The 15,874-nt window shown below is 37.1% G+C and overlaps 1 protein-coding gene across 2 annotated transcripts in view; it reads right to left on the bottom strand.

Annotated features, from left to right (window-relative positions):
- Positions 1-2,475: 2,475 nt before the first annotated feature.
- The window catches only part of uba7 (ubiquitin-like modifier activating enzyme 7), a 42,517-nt gene continuing 29,118 nt past the window's right edge, over positions 2,476-15,874 (bottom strand). For both annotated transcript variants that reach the window (XM_046856142.1, XM_046856133.1), the window contains exons 22-24: positions 4,641-4,742; positions 4,285-4,367; positions 2,476-3,166 (exon numbers count right to left, since the gene is read on the bottom strand). In XM_046856142.1, coding sequence (XP_046712098.1) covers positions 3,034-3,166; positions 4,285-4,367; positions 4,641-4,742 — 318 coding nt within the window. In that variant the 3' untranslated portion in view covers positions 2,476-3,033. The remainder of the gene's footprint in view (positions 3,167-4,284; positions 4,368-4,640; positions 4,743-15,874) is intronic.

Raw genomic sequence — 15,874 nt, 5'->3', positions numbered from 1 at the left:
AGACAAAAAACTATACAGACAGACAGTGCAGACAGAAAACACAAGACAACACAAGACAAGACACAAAACCCGAGATAGCGCCAACTAGTAAACCTACTGTATACTCTGAATATACAGAACTGTATGAGGAGAACTGTAAAAACTTTAAACAGACACAATGTAGTGCAAAATACAGCAGCAGCCAAGAGGTGCAAAAGACAGCATGTAAACAGTATACTATAATAACAGTATAGTGTAATAAGAAACAGTAAAGGTGCAAAAAACAGCATGTCAACAGTGTAGTACGGTAGAGTATAAATAATAATTAATATGATGGTGGAATGGGCTGAGATGAGTAATGAGTGTGTGTCGAGTGTTAAGTGTAGGACTTCAGTGAGACACCAGCCTTAACCCATTGAACCATGGAAGAGATCAGATTGGGAAGCATGTTTAGATGAGGCACAAGCCTTAAACCACTGAGCAACCACTGCTGAAAAGCGTGTGTGCTTTTTTGGAGGGTTCATACTTTGTTTCATGCCAGCGCAGTAAGAAAGAAGGCATGTAGGACTGGCTTTGAAACCTTATCACCAGCGTGGACTATATTAAGGACCATGTTCAGGCACACGCCTTAACCCACTGAGCTACCAAAGAAGTGCTTTTTTTTTTTTTTTTTTTTTTTTTTGGTGGAGTTATCTTTCATTAAAGACCAGGAAATAAAAAAATAATTCCAACACAGAATTGAAATGTTTTCAGAGAGGACAAGGTCCAGAAGTTTTATTTACCAACACGGCAACCAGCTCGACCAGGAATCAAACTCTCAAACTCATCCTCGTGGGGACCCTGACATTAACCCACTAGGCTATCACATCTATCTATTGCTCTATCTATCTAACTTATATGATGTGAGGTCCAGTTAACAGCTAAAACAGGTGGAAGTAATAACTACTTTTTACTTAAGTACATGTCAGAGCCAAGACTTCTTTACTTTCACTTGAGTAAAAAAAGTATAATCAGTACTTCAACTTTTACCCGAGTATTTTAAATCATGAGTATCTGTATTTCTACTTAAGTAAAGGATGTGTGTACTTTTTCACCTCTGGCTAATGCAGTTAGCCCAGTGTTTGCATCAGGTCTGCCAATGGGTCGTCTACATGGGAAGGCTACAATTTTCAAAAGAAGAAGGGAGGCCTGCAGTTTTGTTTATGTTTGAGGATGAAGAGGATGGTCGTGTCAACACCTCATCGGAGACGCCTGCGGTGGAGTTTGTTTGAGCTCCTGCTTGTCTCCTCAGTAAGAAGGTCATTGTGTGTTTTTTTGTGTGTGAGTTCTGAGACGGGGGAGTGTGGCTCGATCAGTCTACTGGGTCCAGATGGTAAAAAAAAAGAAAGCCTGAACCTTGAACAAACTCAGTTAACCTCTTAAAAAAAATACAATCCATCACACACACGCACACATACACAAGTCCTTTAAAACAGATTTCAGATGTTGAGGTCTTTTAGAAGGTTGAGTTTTAGCTGAGTCGGCGTAGCCCACATCACTGATGTGAACCTCGCTTCCTGGCATGAACTGGTCTGATGTTTGCTATGTGGTGACTAAAGCACTACAAGGGGCTCTGTTATATGAAAGAACCCCACTGCTGATGATGTGATGTGGCCCGGCATGAAGCCGAGGCTGATTACCGCATCAAAGCCTCTGTGGTTTTGGCAGTGATTAAAAATCGTAATTTATTAATGAATGACATCGTACTTTTTCAACATTTAGTTACATTTAATGTTGTGGAAAAAGCTTGAGATGAATGAGATCCTTCGAGAGCCTCTTTTTTCTTTCTTGTTAACACTACTAATTTACTCACTAACTAACTAACTAACTAACTAACTAACTAACTAACTAACTAACTAACTAACTAAATAAATAAATAAATAAGTTTTTACAGAAACTAGAACGTGCAATGCAATTCTCTGGCTGGGCAAAACAAACGTGTCTAACACTTTACTAAATGTTCCATTAACATACTGTTGAATAAAGCTTTTTCTTTGCTTTTTAGATTTCCAGTAGCATCCACCATATAACTCACCAGAATAACAGCCAGAACCATATCTCGAACCACACAGACACAGAAAACTAATGCATACCTTCTTGCCAATCAGATTTGAGAATTCAATGTGCTGTGAAAATATTTCTATGATGTCATCTTTTGACACTTAAGCATATAATCCAGTGAGAGATATGATTTAAGCTTAAAATAAGATATTCCTTTCAGGTCTGTGCATGACAAAAATATATGGTTAGCAGCTGTAATGGTTTCCTTGTTAATGTTGAGTATTTAAGTTTGGTATTACTTCAGTACATCAGTCCACAAACCCTTGAGGCAATGCAGCTCTGAACTGGCTGTAACATTGTTTTAGCCATTCCCAATATAGTTGCTAACAATGCATGTACCCACCCTCCATTCTATACACAACTGCAGGAGATGAGGATTAAAAAGAGGGAGCAAACGAGATTCGAGTTTTCTTTATTGTCTTCACAGTACATTGTTTTAATGTGATCGGCTGATAGCAGTGTGTCTGTTAAGTGATGCATAACAAAAACAGGGGTAAACAGTGTTAAAGGTGTCACTATGTATCTCTATGTGGAGGACATACAAAACTGTCCTTTCCAATAATCAATTTTTTTCCCTTTTTCTTTTTTTTTTTAAGCTATTTTCTTACTGTTTCTCATTTTTTTGCATTACTTTCTAATTTTAATATGACGGTTTTCATCGCAAATCATATCACTAAAAACAGCTCGAGGGCAAATTACAATATTTGATGTGAATTTTGAAATTTCTTTGTATTTATTTGATCCCTTATGATCTTATCCCAATCAACTCCATTAGAACATTCTGAACATATGTTTAGATAGAAAAGATTAGTCAGAGACTAAAAAAAGAGAAACAGAAAAAGAGAGAGAGAGAGAGTGAGATAGAAAGAGAATGAACTGGGTTTCCTTCACTAGAACAATATGATAATGATCAAGTAAATAACGGTAGACTTTAGATTCCTTTTCTTGCTGGCCTCATCTAAAGAGGTACCTAAGTGGTGGAACAGTCTCACAGTCCTCATCCTCGGCGAAAGACGGCATGATCTCCAGCATCTGCTTGTGAGCTGGAATCTCTCTCTTGGTGACCATCTGGACCACTTCTGACACTCTGTAGAAAAGAAAACAATGCTCTCAGGAGGACATTACTGCCACTGTAAACTGCATCCAATGCTCACATGGAGAATATTTACGCTGCAAATGATTGCAGAGGAAGAGGGAGGTCACCAGCATGCCAGGAAAACAGAGGAAGTCTGTCATGTTGCTAATTTTCCATGCAGAATTTCCTGTAGCCACGTGGTAAGCCATTTGGATCATCTAACAAATGAAAGGTGCGGGGCAGCTGGCGCTGGCTTCCTGGATGAGCTCTCCTTTACTGTTGCTCTAACACTTCGCTCACAAATGCATGTAAAGCCTGAATATAGCTGCTGCTGCTGCTACAGTACATGAAGAGTGCAACACTTGGTGAAGAAGCTACAAATGACTCGGACTGCTTTGTCCTGACATTTGTTTGCTATCCTGAATCCCGGAACAGGAAAGCGATACCCTGACAGAAGTTGGAGCTCTTTCGACAGGTGCTTAGACGGCAGGGGTAAGATGATGACTGGTGATTATCAAGCTGCTCATCTTTTAAAACTGCACAGTCCCTAAGGAGCCTCCAATTACCCCCAGTATTCACATGTATCACACAGCGGTTCGATTCCGGTAAAATGTAACGCTCTGAGGCATAGTACAATGTAATGAGAGCTAGGTTTGATTCTGCCTGGGGATCAGTAGTGCCTGCTAAACACAAGGGGTACAGAAAAAACATGCATTTGGCATGTGCTTTTTGCTGATCTAAAACCATGGATGTACTGGATGTCACGGCCTTCACAAGGCCTTAACACAAGGCCTTTCTTAATCCATTTTCCCCATCTATTCTGATCTTTCACAGTGCATCTATTTTTGGCGCTTTTACATCTGTAACACTTTCATGCTTTTGCATTAATAAACCACATCAGAACATTATGAACATTATGCAAGACCTGGTCGACATCTATTCTCATAATATTTACAATATACTATATAATAATTCACATATCTTACATTTGGATTGAATCTAATAGCAGCAATAAAGAAAAAAATGGACAAACCTCTGTAATAATCAATACACAAGTTCTTTTTAAAATCTGGAATACATAACATCATTTGATTTAATTTATAAAACTGTGGAGAAAAAAAAATCCGCACCTCTGTTTAAGTCGATCTGCGTGATTGTAATACAGGACAGCAGATCCATAAAACAGGCCTGTGATGGTCAGGTTATAGTTATCCTGAAATATAGAATAAACACAACTTTATCAGGTCCCACAAAATCACATGTGGTCATAAACTTAAATGTAAATGTAACATCAGCTGGACCCCCTGAGAAGGAAAAGAGGGTCACTAGGGAAGTGGGGCATCTTGAAATTGTGTGCTGATGGAGAGTACAAAAGAAAGAAAGGAAACAGCTCAGACACTTAATAGCCTGCAATGATCGGTGTATGGTGTGGTGTGATATTTAGCTTAGATAGATTAGTGTGTGTGTTGAGTGGTTTTGCTTTAACCTTGACATGTTTCAGCAGCTCTTCCACTGTCATTTCCTCCTGTCGATCTTTTTTTCCCTGCACCAGGAACTCATCCCAAATGGAGTACTCTTTCCCTGCGACCTGCAGAGAGACACGAAACATCAGGTCTTAACACACCTGCACACATCACAATCACATCAGCCAAAAAAATTACATATTCGAACAATCCGGTTCTGTGAAATGAACAAATATCTTTGGAAAAATTACATCAGAGGTGACTGGGTGTGCAGAGAGAGAAAGAAGAAGTGGGAGCAGAAAAAAAAAGACAAAAGGTAGGAAAAAAGTCCGAATGACATTCGATCATTTTAATGGTGTAATTGTTCATGCACGAGTCTGGAGAGTAGCCCAAACACAGGCCTCTCTGGGCTCCAAGGTCACATCCTAAGGGAGTGATAATCTCAGGCCACAGGCAAATAAGTATGTAGCTGGAAATACAAAATGAACTAATGCAAGCTGAGCAAAAAAAAAAGAAAAAAAAAGTCCCACAAAAAGTTTGGACAAACAATAGTCCAGCCATAGAAAACACCATGCAGCTAAAAACTGCGTGTTATTCATGATAAGAACAATTTTACGTATTTATATAGTCCTTATATAACTTAGTGTAGGTTTTAAATTTGAACCATGTTCCAATCAATTCATCTGATGGTTCAATACGTCAATGAATAAAGTTATTCTATATTTGAACTTTCACATTAGATGCCCACAGAACCAATAATACTCAGCATTCATCCAGAACATTTGCGCCTGAAAGAGTGTCTGTGTGGATTTGGCTGAGAAGTGTGGAACAAATTATTCTACATCGAGGCCTGTGCCCAGTTTCACAGGATGTGCTTGACGCTGGCCAACGACGCACACTTGTCGAAATTCCAGCCACACATAAAATCTATCAAAGAATGCATTCATGAAACACAGCTTAGTGCTTGTTTTCTGATCTATTCTCAAATGAAGGCTTCTTCAACAACCATTCATTACAACTAGCCAAAACGACGGAAAGATCTACAATATAAAGCATAAACACTACTGTATCTACATCTATAACTAACAGCTGCACTATTTGTTGCATGCACGCTCAGGGACGTTGCATGGCTTTATCTCAAAACCAGACTTGTCGCTTCAATCGGTAGATCTTACTCTAGCACCTGCCCATTAACCTCAGTGTTGACACCTGACACCTGTTGACTCCGGACCACTCATCTATTAAACTGCGAGAGAGTGAGTTGTGAGCACACACACATTAAGAGTATCAATTATTTCAGTGCCCTGTTGTAAAGACATGATTTTGCACAGCCTTACACATGAACATGTTTCACCTGCAATACCTCTCAACAATCAAAGACAGGAGTAGGACATGTCTTTAATTATATACTCCTGAAAGTAAAGTTGCTGAAATTAAAGCACAAAACAGACCAATATAAAGCTTTAAATGTCCTTAACAGCAACTCACTGATCAGGAAATGAGCAAGAATGATTCTACACATACTGTATACATACATGCTAAATGCCACAAATGTAGATCTGTTTTTACTTTGTATCAAACTAATAACTTATATTTTAAGAATAAAAAAATCCCAGGAGATATTCTGGAAAATTTTGTATTTCCAAAAATGAGTTCAAGTTTTACTTGTTACCATGACGTCATCTTTGTGGACAAGAAAATTACAGAAGTGAATTTCCCTTTTTCTAGATTTTCCCCAAACTGTCCACTGTATCATAAGTAAACAAGTAATTAGCTTTTTTTTTTTTCTGATTGATGATTACTTGTTAAGAAAATTAAACACATGGCCCTGATTCCCCCCCCCCTTTTTAATGAATAAAGTTTACCTTTATTCATTTATCTTCAATGCCAACTTTATCCTGGTTATTGAGGCAAGAATATAGCTAAGGCTAACACTTGTTTATATCTAGAAGGAAAATAAATTCACCTACTAAACATTATTTTGGAACGAATTAATAAAAATACAATACACTTATCTATCTGAGCTCTTGGGGTTAAATGATCTGACAACTGTGTCAACTTTCCAAGAAGAATCCATTGTCCTGAGGTTTTCCCCTAATTAATTTTGTCGACATGATATGATAATTCAGGAATAGAATATTATTCTTTGTATTATATAAAATACTTCCATTTCCATTTATTCCTGATGAAATTAATTAATAATAAACTGTTAAATTAATTAATAAACTGTTTCTCAATGCATCTCGTCACACTAAACACGATCGAATTCGTGATGTCCTTGCTAACTTTTTCAGGAAGAGACTGTTTGGACCTTTGCCATACACTTCATCAAGGAATGCCACAGAACATTTGTAGCCAACCGGAGCTGAGGATCAGCAGGCGCACACGTGGGAATGTAATGCCAACTACTCTACCCAGTCCACAGGGGTTTCAAAATAAGCAAGAACATCGGAATCCAGATCTCTGGAATCTCTGGAAACCATTAAAACATTCCTACAAATTTTTTGAGAAAGTCTTTTTGTTTATTTTCTCATGGTCAAGAGTCAGAGCCATGTATTTTTTCTTAATTATCTCTAAATATGCTTTAAAGCAGAGATAACCAAACTAATTGCTACCAAAGTTGGCCTATAGTGACCTTTGAAAAGAGGGGGAAAGGGAACGAAAAATCTTAACAGACTTTCATTTCTAGTTGAACATAACATTTTTGTTGGATTTTTTTTAAAGCTGCAAAAATGTGAAATTTTCTATAGAGAATAGAAGTAAATTTCACTTCTTATTGAGCTTTCTCAAAGTATGGCAACGAGAACATTTACCTCCATGCAACATTTACTTTTGGGCCATGGCCCTCAATCTGGCCCTCAATCTGGCCTTTCATTCACATGTTTTGGCACCTGTGCGTTAAATCATATTGTACATAAGCAGTCCCTAAAAAAACTAAAACACAACATTATAATTGTTTACTTCAGAAACATTGCCATATATATAATATTTCCAATACAAAACATGCAACTATCTCACGGAGAAGCACAAGGACTGGGTTTATTGCTCGCCAAATGGATTATAGCCAAAAAGTGTCATCTGTTCTGCACATATCAGAGGCTACATTGTAATCAGGGCTTCCTCTGACTTTAACATGTGTCCTTACTTAAACCATGCTAGAACATGGAACTTGATGGAAAGCACAACTTGTCTTTTATATTATAAAATGATGAAGAAGGCCCGTCAGCATCTGTTCCACCTCAGATGTTCAAGAGACTATAAACTGGCCTCTGAAAAGCTCAGGAGATTTAACCCTGCATCACTGAGCGCATTGTGACAGGAAGCATCACAGCCTGGTTTGGGAACAGCACAAAGCAGGACTGGCGAGCTCTTCGGGGGTGCTGGGATAAGGTGAATTTACCATCCTTACTTGAGCTCCTTGCCCTATCTATCCGGCTCCATGCAGTTCTAGACCAAGGCCGGGAAGATAGGACCGCAGCCATTTAAACAATGGACCCTCTTTTCTCTGTTTTGGTCAGGGAACACTTCCGTTCCTTGAAGACCAAGACAGATAAATAAATGATGTTTTTCTTCCCACAGGCAATTTAGGTCCTTACACAGGAGACGATTAAGGATTAGAACTTTTATTAATGTGCACTACACCCGCTACCTCAAACTCATTTTATTTGTTACACAAATTGCAGAATTTGTACAGTTTATTAGCTTAATTTATAGTCACACTGTTTCTGCCAGTGGAATGTAAAAGCTGCTACATATGTATATTCTATATTCTATTAGTACTTATATTTTTAATTCAATTATTAATTATGATATTAAATTTAATTAATTTTCGTTCTTAGACCCCCGCGAGTTCTGAAAATCTGCGAATTTTGGACGCACCCCTGCAGCCCCTTATGGTAACTTAGTGATTTCATCTATACATTATGTCACTTTAATACGATAATGTGTTTTAAAAAATTGTATGACATTTGCTAGTGAAAACATAGCGTAAAATGTTATTCCTGAACATTCGGTTCCGCTGCGGATTCCCGCAAATTAAAAAAAAATTCCGCAACTTGCTGTTAGTTAAGTCCCAAATGAGAACCCGCAACTTTTCCGAGCCGTGAATTATCGGTGGCTGACTGTATTCCAAATTCTTTTTTTTTTAACCTATTTTATTGCATAATGCAAATTTTTTTCTTTTTCATGTCCCAAACCAGTTGTTCAAAACATTTGAATTTGACTGGAAGCATGATGTACAATTTTAACAGACTGACCTGACCACAACCTATGACTGAGAGTCTCCTTGTATTTTGCATGGGTTTCCCTCTGGTTTATCAAGTCTACTGCAAAAAATATTCTGGTAGATTTATGATGTACAGGCAAGAAAGTGTGTGTGTGTGTGTGTGTGTGTGTGTGTGTGTGTGTGTGTGTGTGTGTGGGTGTGTATGTGTGTGTGTGTGCATGGAGCATTGTGGTGTTCTGGTGCCCAATTTGGGATGAATTCTAAACCTTTGGTCCCAGGGTTACTGGACCAGACTCGGACTCCACAGTCACCCTGATCATGATAAAGTGCTTACTTAAGATGACTAAGAGAAAAATGCTTGGCTTGACAATCTAATCACTTTTACTTTTAATTTCTCCATATATACCATGAGGCATAATCAAATTAAAACAATTGTCCAGTAACCTGCTGGCTACAACAACCAATTCCCATCCATATTTCTAAGAATTCTCTATGATTTTTCCAAGACGTTATAAAATTCCACGGCACCCCAATATTTATATAAAGAAAACAGTCCAGTCCAACAATTCCCTATTGCTTTTCCAGACAATCATTTTCCCTGTTAACGGATCGCTATTTTCCAGTACATCGAAGCACAGGAAATGTGACAAAGCCATTCAATAGCCTGCCAGGACACAACATGAAAATAACAAGAATAAACAACCGAGTGTGAATTCCTGTTCCATGCCCAGTGTACCCAAAATAGACTTACCAATTTAGCCTGAAATGATGTGGTTTAAAGAAAGAAATGGTTAATTGAAAGCAACAAAACCGCTACACATTGTATAGCCTGAAATGAAAAATACAAATTCGTAGTGCTAATGCTGAAGACTACTTTGCTGTCAAGTGTACAATAAAGATTTGAACACAATGACCAGATTTGAGGCAGAAAATCTCCAACACAGAATATTAATCTAACGCTATATCGAGCATTCAGCTAGAAATAAACACACTTACTTGCAAAAACCTCTAACAAGATACACCAATCAATATAAGACGATATCATCTCTTGAGAAATAGATATTTCACAGTTAAGACTTCTAGCTTATTTTTCACATAATCTTTGCACAAAGCTCTTTGGATAATGCCAGGGTTTGGATATAATAAACACACATATTTATGTTGTGATTGGAAAATCTATTAGCAGAGGTTTAAATAAACCCATATCATGATTGTCACGCCAAGTCATCCCGAGTCCAGCCCTGTTTGTGTAAACAAATGCCAGCTCAGGAAATTCGTGCCGCTTGACAAGAGGAAAAAGAACAATCTGTTTCCTCGTTCTTTCTCATGTGAGCACACTGCTGTAATGTATTTAAACACGTCCAGTTGACATGAGCCACGCTGTTATTACAGGATGGTTAGTCTAGTGCTTATAGAGACCTTTAACCCAAATGGAGTCTTCCAAAGTCAGTACATTGCATTAGATGATAAATGATTAAAAAAAAGCCCAGACATAGAAATCAGCATGGTCTGTTCATTCTGGCTCAACTTATAAAGCTGCATGACTCAACTTCCTGGTTGGCTTTAACTAGAGGTATGCAGAGGTATTTGTCCTGCAGCTATTTATTTTAATTGTATAATATTTATATATAATATTGTTAAGAAAAATTGTTAAGTATTCATAAATGTTAATATTTATACATATTTAAGCATCCTATTTAAATAGAAAAACTAGCAGCCAACCATCATATCTATCATATACTAAGGATGAATTAATTAATGTAATTTTTTTACAATACAAAAATCCCACATATACACACTTTTATATTCTGTATTATTATTTATAATTGCTTATTCACATATTTATTTATTTAATCTGTTTGATCCTATTTAATCAAATAGATATATAGCTTAGAACTAAATTTCAAGAGACACATCAGACCTCATAGTAAAGGTCACTTCCTTATTGTGGCTTCAGGTCTGACTATGTAAAAGCAGTGTGTGTTCGCTCCCTTTTACTGACTTTATTCTCTATTCATCCGGATAGAACAGATAGAGAACTGTACATGACTACAGAAGCGAAAAGGAGAGTGAACGAATTGAAAGTGTGACCATGATTAGGAGGTGCCTACTGACCGGAGAGAGAGGAGACCCTGTGGGGGTGACTTTACAGTGACAGATGCCAGTGATCAAAACTTTTTCTTATGCATTTCTTTGAAGTACTATTGCATTATACATCTGATGTATCAATGTAGAGCTACATAACACACAGATTTTAAGCTGGAGTTTAAGAAAAAAGATTTCCAAATTATTATATTACAGCACACAGACAGGCTGATTTTTTTTTTAGTTCACCCCCATCAACCCTTTAACCCCTTTAACCTCTCTTATCTAACTCATGCATATTCACCAATTCTGTAAAATAGGAGAACAAAGAAGGGAGAAGGTTGACAGAATGGTGTTTGTCTCCTGAAGGCTTGACACTTACACTCTAGCCACTGCCTTCTATTCAACATAGCTTTTGACGTGTTAAATAGCAAACAGAAGTTGGAGCAATTGTCTTGCCAATGAGGGTCTCTTCACTACACTGCTGACTCGTGCCAGAAGGACTCCATCAATACAGGCTACAAACAAATGGTGCAGTTTGCCCGAGGGCCTCTTTTACACATACACATGTAAACAAGGCCTATATATCATCCTCGTGTCCATCTGGTGACAGGGTCCCATCCTTTATGAAGAAATCAATAGTCATATAAATGTAGTGCGCTGATTAGCAATGGCACACGTATATGTTTCAACAGGCTCTAAGTCATAAATATGACCTTAAAAATGTCATAATTCAAATGAGATTGATGTAGATTAACTCTTCTTTTTTCAGTTGATATGTTTTGCTTTCGGTGATCTGGCTTTCCTCGGACGTTCGGACTCAAACGTCTACAGCTGTTGACTTTAACTAGGCAGTTAAGAGCAAGATCAATAATCACTGGCTACCTCATCAACAGTATTGATCCTTTTAGTCACACGGGCTCACAAATTTCCCCTCATTAAGTGTAAACTCCACTTTTCACATGGACCTGCACAGAGCAATTGTGCATGTGTGGTCCTGCACGTTAATTCGTGTGCCTTTTTTGTCTGCCGACAGAATACAATTAGTGCAGTGGTCTGAACATCTGTGCCACACACTTCTGGCTGATTGCTTCGGCCTTGCACAAGGTAGCTAAAGCTAACTGTGCCATATCAGGAGATATGCACTACAAAATATTTATTTGTGACAAAAATGACTGCATGTATGCTTTATGGTAACATTTGGACACCTGAACATTATTTCAGTAGCATTTATATACCACTTATATATGATTTTTAAACATGCCATTCCAAATCTACCAAATCTGGGTGTAGGGAATTGCGGCTACAAGAACATTAATAAAAGTTGTAATACTAGAATGCTTGGGCCCCTTAGTTCCAGTAAAGGGCGATCTTAATGCTACAGCATACAAAGATGTCTTTAACAACTATGTGTAGCTTGAGGAAGACCCACATATAAATGTGATGATCAGGTATCCACATCCCTGTGGCCATATCATGTAGGAACTACATGCAAGTCTGGAAATAAAAATAAAGAAGCTCACTGATTTACTAAAATAAATCATCTTCAAATCAATTTATGTATAAATACATTTATTGATAATAATGAACATTGTGTTGGACAAGTTTTTACTGGTGAAATATCAAAGCAAAATGAAATGGACTGGTGCACAACATGAATTAGTATTTCTGCTTCCACTTTTGAAGAGATATACATTATTATTCACTACATCGCCAAAGACAGATGGAGTGACCAATATAATTATTAGTTGCATAAAAACTATTTAGTAGTTATTTATATGCTGCATTGAACAAATCTACCCATGTATAATTTCTAATCCAAGCGTCAGGGACCTCAGACTACTCACACGAAGCTCTTTGATCTGTTAAACTATGAATATCATTTGGGATTGAACAGAACTAAAATGTGGGCTAAGCAGAGATTTACACAAAATCTTATACCTTGTTATATCATGACCGTTATATTGCGAAACTATGTGTTGAACCAACAGATGACAGTGCAAAATAGTAAGTATATTAATATGTATGAATCATTCATTAGATTTATCTGCTTCCTGAATTAGCAGGAAACACAGGAGGAGTGTGTTTTTTCATAGTATATTGAAGTAATCAGGCTTTTAGATGAGAAACGCACAGACATGACATGAAGCTAATTGACCATATTAGCTACAGCTGGGGAAACTAAACAGGCACCACTATTAAATGGAAAACGTCTGGGAAACCTGTGCCTATCTGCATTTTTCTGACAGCAAACGCAATATTATAGTCTGGTGATAACACTTTGCTTGAATAGTGTCGACTGTCAAATGTGTAGGGTTTGAGATTGGATTGAGCCAGACAGGAAATGAAGGCTGTTGGGGGTAGGGGGATGTAGTTCTGGCTTATGTTGACTGATGGCTATACTTAATGGTTTAGAGTGGTAGAGAGCAGTTCTATCGGTATAGAATCACACATTATTATTTCTCTAAATGCAAGAGTGAGCTTAACTTGCTTGTGAGCAGAAATCAAAGTACTGTTTTTTTTTTTTTGTATTCTTTTTGTGAGTCTCAGATACCCCTGTGATATAGACGCATTACATTAATAATTCTCACATAAAGCTAATACAAGTGAATTGATGCTCAGAAGTTTTGGACGTCATGAGCAACATCTGCCACGTAGACACATAATACAACAAAAACAGCCCGTGTTTACTGGAAATTGCACTTCCTTGCATAACTACATAACACACAATGAAATCACAAACAATTGTTCTTACTAATGACTCTTTTAGACACAATTATCTCTGCATGGTTTAGTTCTTCTCTCAGGATGGGGTTCCTTTTTCTCCACAAGGCTGACACACTGTTTACGTGCAAGATACAAAGCCATTAAACGCAATGGAGAAAATAAAACGCGTTCCAGGCTAGACTTCCTTTTTTTTTAGAAATGAAAATGTTTAGGTACACAAGAACATATGTACAGTAAGACACATTTGGTCAAGCAGAATGTCAATGCCCTGTTACTAATAATTCATGTTATTAATAATAATATTAACAAACAAATGAGGTGTTCTTGGATTTTGGATTGAATTGTCACTTGGTATGATTAAAGAACAGCAGTGATTACACTGTGTATTCAAGCATAACAAGTAACGATTTAGGAATTGGATAGTACGTAAAAATTACATGAAGGACAAATAAAAAGTGCGGCACCAAAATATATATCGATGGCTAATGGAAGCATTATGGAATCACAATACCCATAAACTAAAACAAGAAGAACTAATTCAGCTAGGTAACCTGGAAAGCATCAGTTATACAGTTTGCAGATTGGGACATTTTATAATGAATATGTTTTAGTGAGTATTGAGATTCAAAATTTTGTATATAAACTTATATATATCAGATTTAAATAGCTTTAAGGTTAGTTTTAAGTTATTAAGAGATTCTTGGTAGATTCTGGCTACACAAGTCCTGTATGAGCTCAGAGTTCTACCACACTGCCTAGCTCATGATCATTATCTAAAATAAAAACAGAAGTGAAGAGCACCGTGTAACAAAAAAAAAAAAAAAAAAAGGTTTTTCTTTGTTGCACAAATAATTCAATGAGAAATTATAATGGCAGTTTACAATGAGAGGAAATGCAATTTGATGTTTTTAGTGCTTGTTCCAGGAGTTATAATAAAAAATAAAAAAACAACAGCAATATACATAAAATACGAATATATATTTGAAAATCCGTAATAAAAACAATGTTGCAGGCAGCATACTGGAGCAAATGTTAAGTATCAGTGTGCTTTTTTCACTAAGCACACTTGGCATCCACACACACTGCAGCAAATGAAAGTTTTTGTAAGCAAATCAATGTAGTCAGATGATAATGACTGACAGAACCCAGGTCACTATGGGTGAGTGAGAGGTGTGAAATACAGAGTGAGAGAGAGAGAGAGAGAGAGAGAGAGAGAGAGAGAGAGAGAGAGAGGGCTTGAAGTAAAGGTATGAAGGGATTGGTAATCAAGAAAGGTCTTCATTATCTTTGGAATGAATCCAGCTTTGGAGAATAAATCCAAATGCATAAGCCGATATGAAACAAAATCAACAGGCAATAGTCTAAAAATAATTGTAGAATTTTGTGTGTTTAATTTAACCATTAACTATTAGCGTGTAGTTATGCAACTTATAACCTGCTAATCATCTGTTTAGATTAATATTCTCCATTCTCAACAAAACACAACAAAACAATGCATTAAGAAAGACTGCCAGTTGAACAGTATCCTGCAATATAACAAGTGCAAGAGATGTGAGTTACATTACAGGATAAGTATAAGTATGTCTGGTATTTGAATTAAATCAAATAAAATATTAAAAATGGATAAATCAAACCCATCCGAACCATCGTACAAGTCTATGCTGGAGAGTAAGTTTTATGCCTGTTTGGAGGCATATCAGAGCACAGGTTTGGCATCTTACTGTGCAAGAAATACTATGGAAATTATCTGGGAAAAGTAGGCCAAGGTATTAATTATATTGTTAAAAAACTCAGTTGACTCCAGAGAGAGATCTTGATTCAGTTTCCTCGTGTGACTACTGTGAAATGTGAACGCTAAATCAACCTACTGGAATTATGTGCCATAGATGACAATGCAATTGATTTACAGAAGTAAGATCATGCTTGGATGTGCGCAGTTGTACGTGTGTGTGTGTTTGTGTGTGTGTGTATGTGTGTGCGCATGTGTGTGTGATCAATTTGTGAGATTTTATTTCCTTGGGGTGAAAGTTCACTAACAAAGGCCTTAATCAGCAACATATGTCACAAAAAAAGGAAGGACCAGAATACTCAATAAGTAGGGTGTAAAGAATGTTCATGATAACAGAAGAGTGGACGATGAGATGGAAAACTATAAATGAAGGGTGGTTTGGGAAAAGAGAGAAACACAACGTGAATAATTTCGAGAGAATGCTAGTGATC

This window comes from Silurus meridionalis, chromosome 1 (assembly GCF_014805685.1).
Source record: "Silurus meridionalis isolate SWU-2019-XX chromosome 1, ASM1480568v1, whole genome shotgun sequence".
Taxonomy (NCBI): domain Eukaryota; kingdom Metazoa; phylum Chordata; class Actinopteri; order Siluriformes; family Siluridae; genus Silurus; species Silurus meridionalis.
The sequence above is the reverse complement of the archived record's forward strand: the minus strand, read 5'-3'. Positions and strand labels throughout refer to the sequence as shown.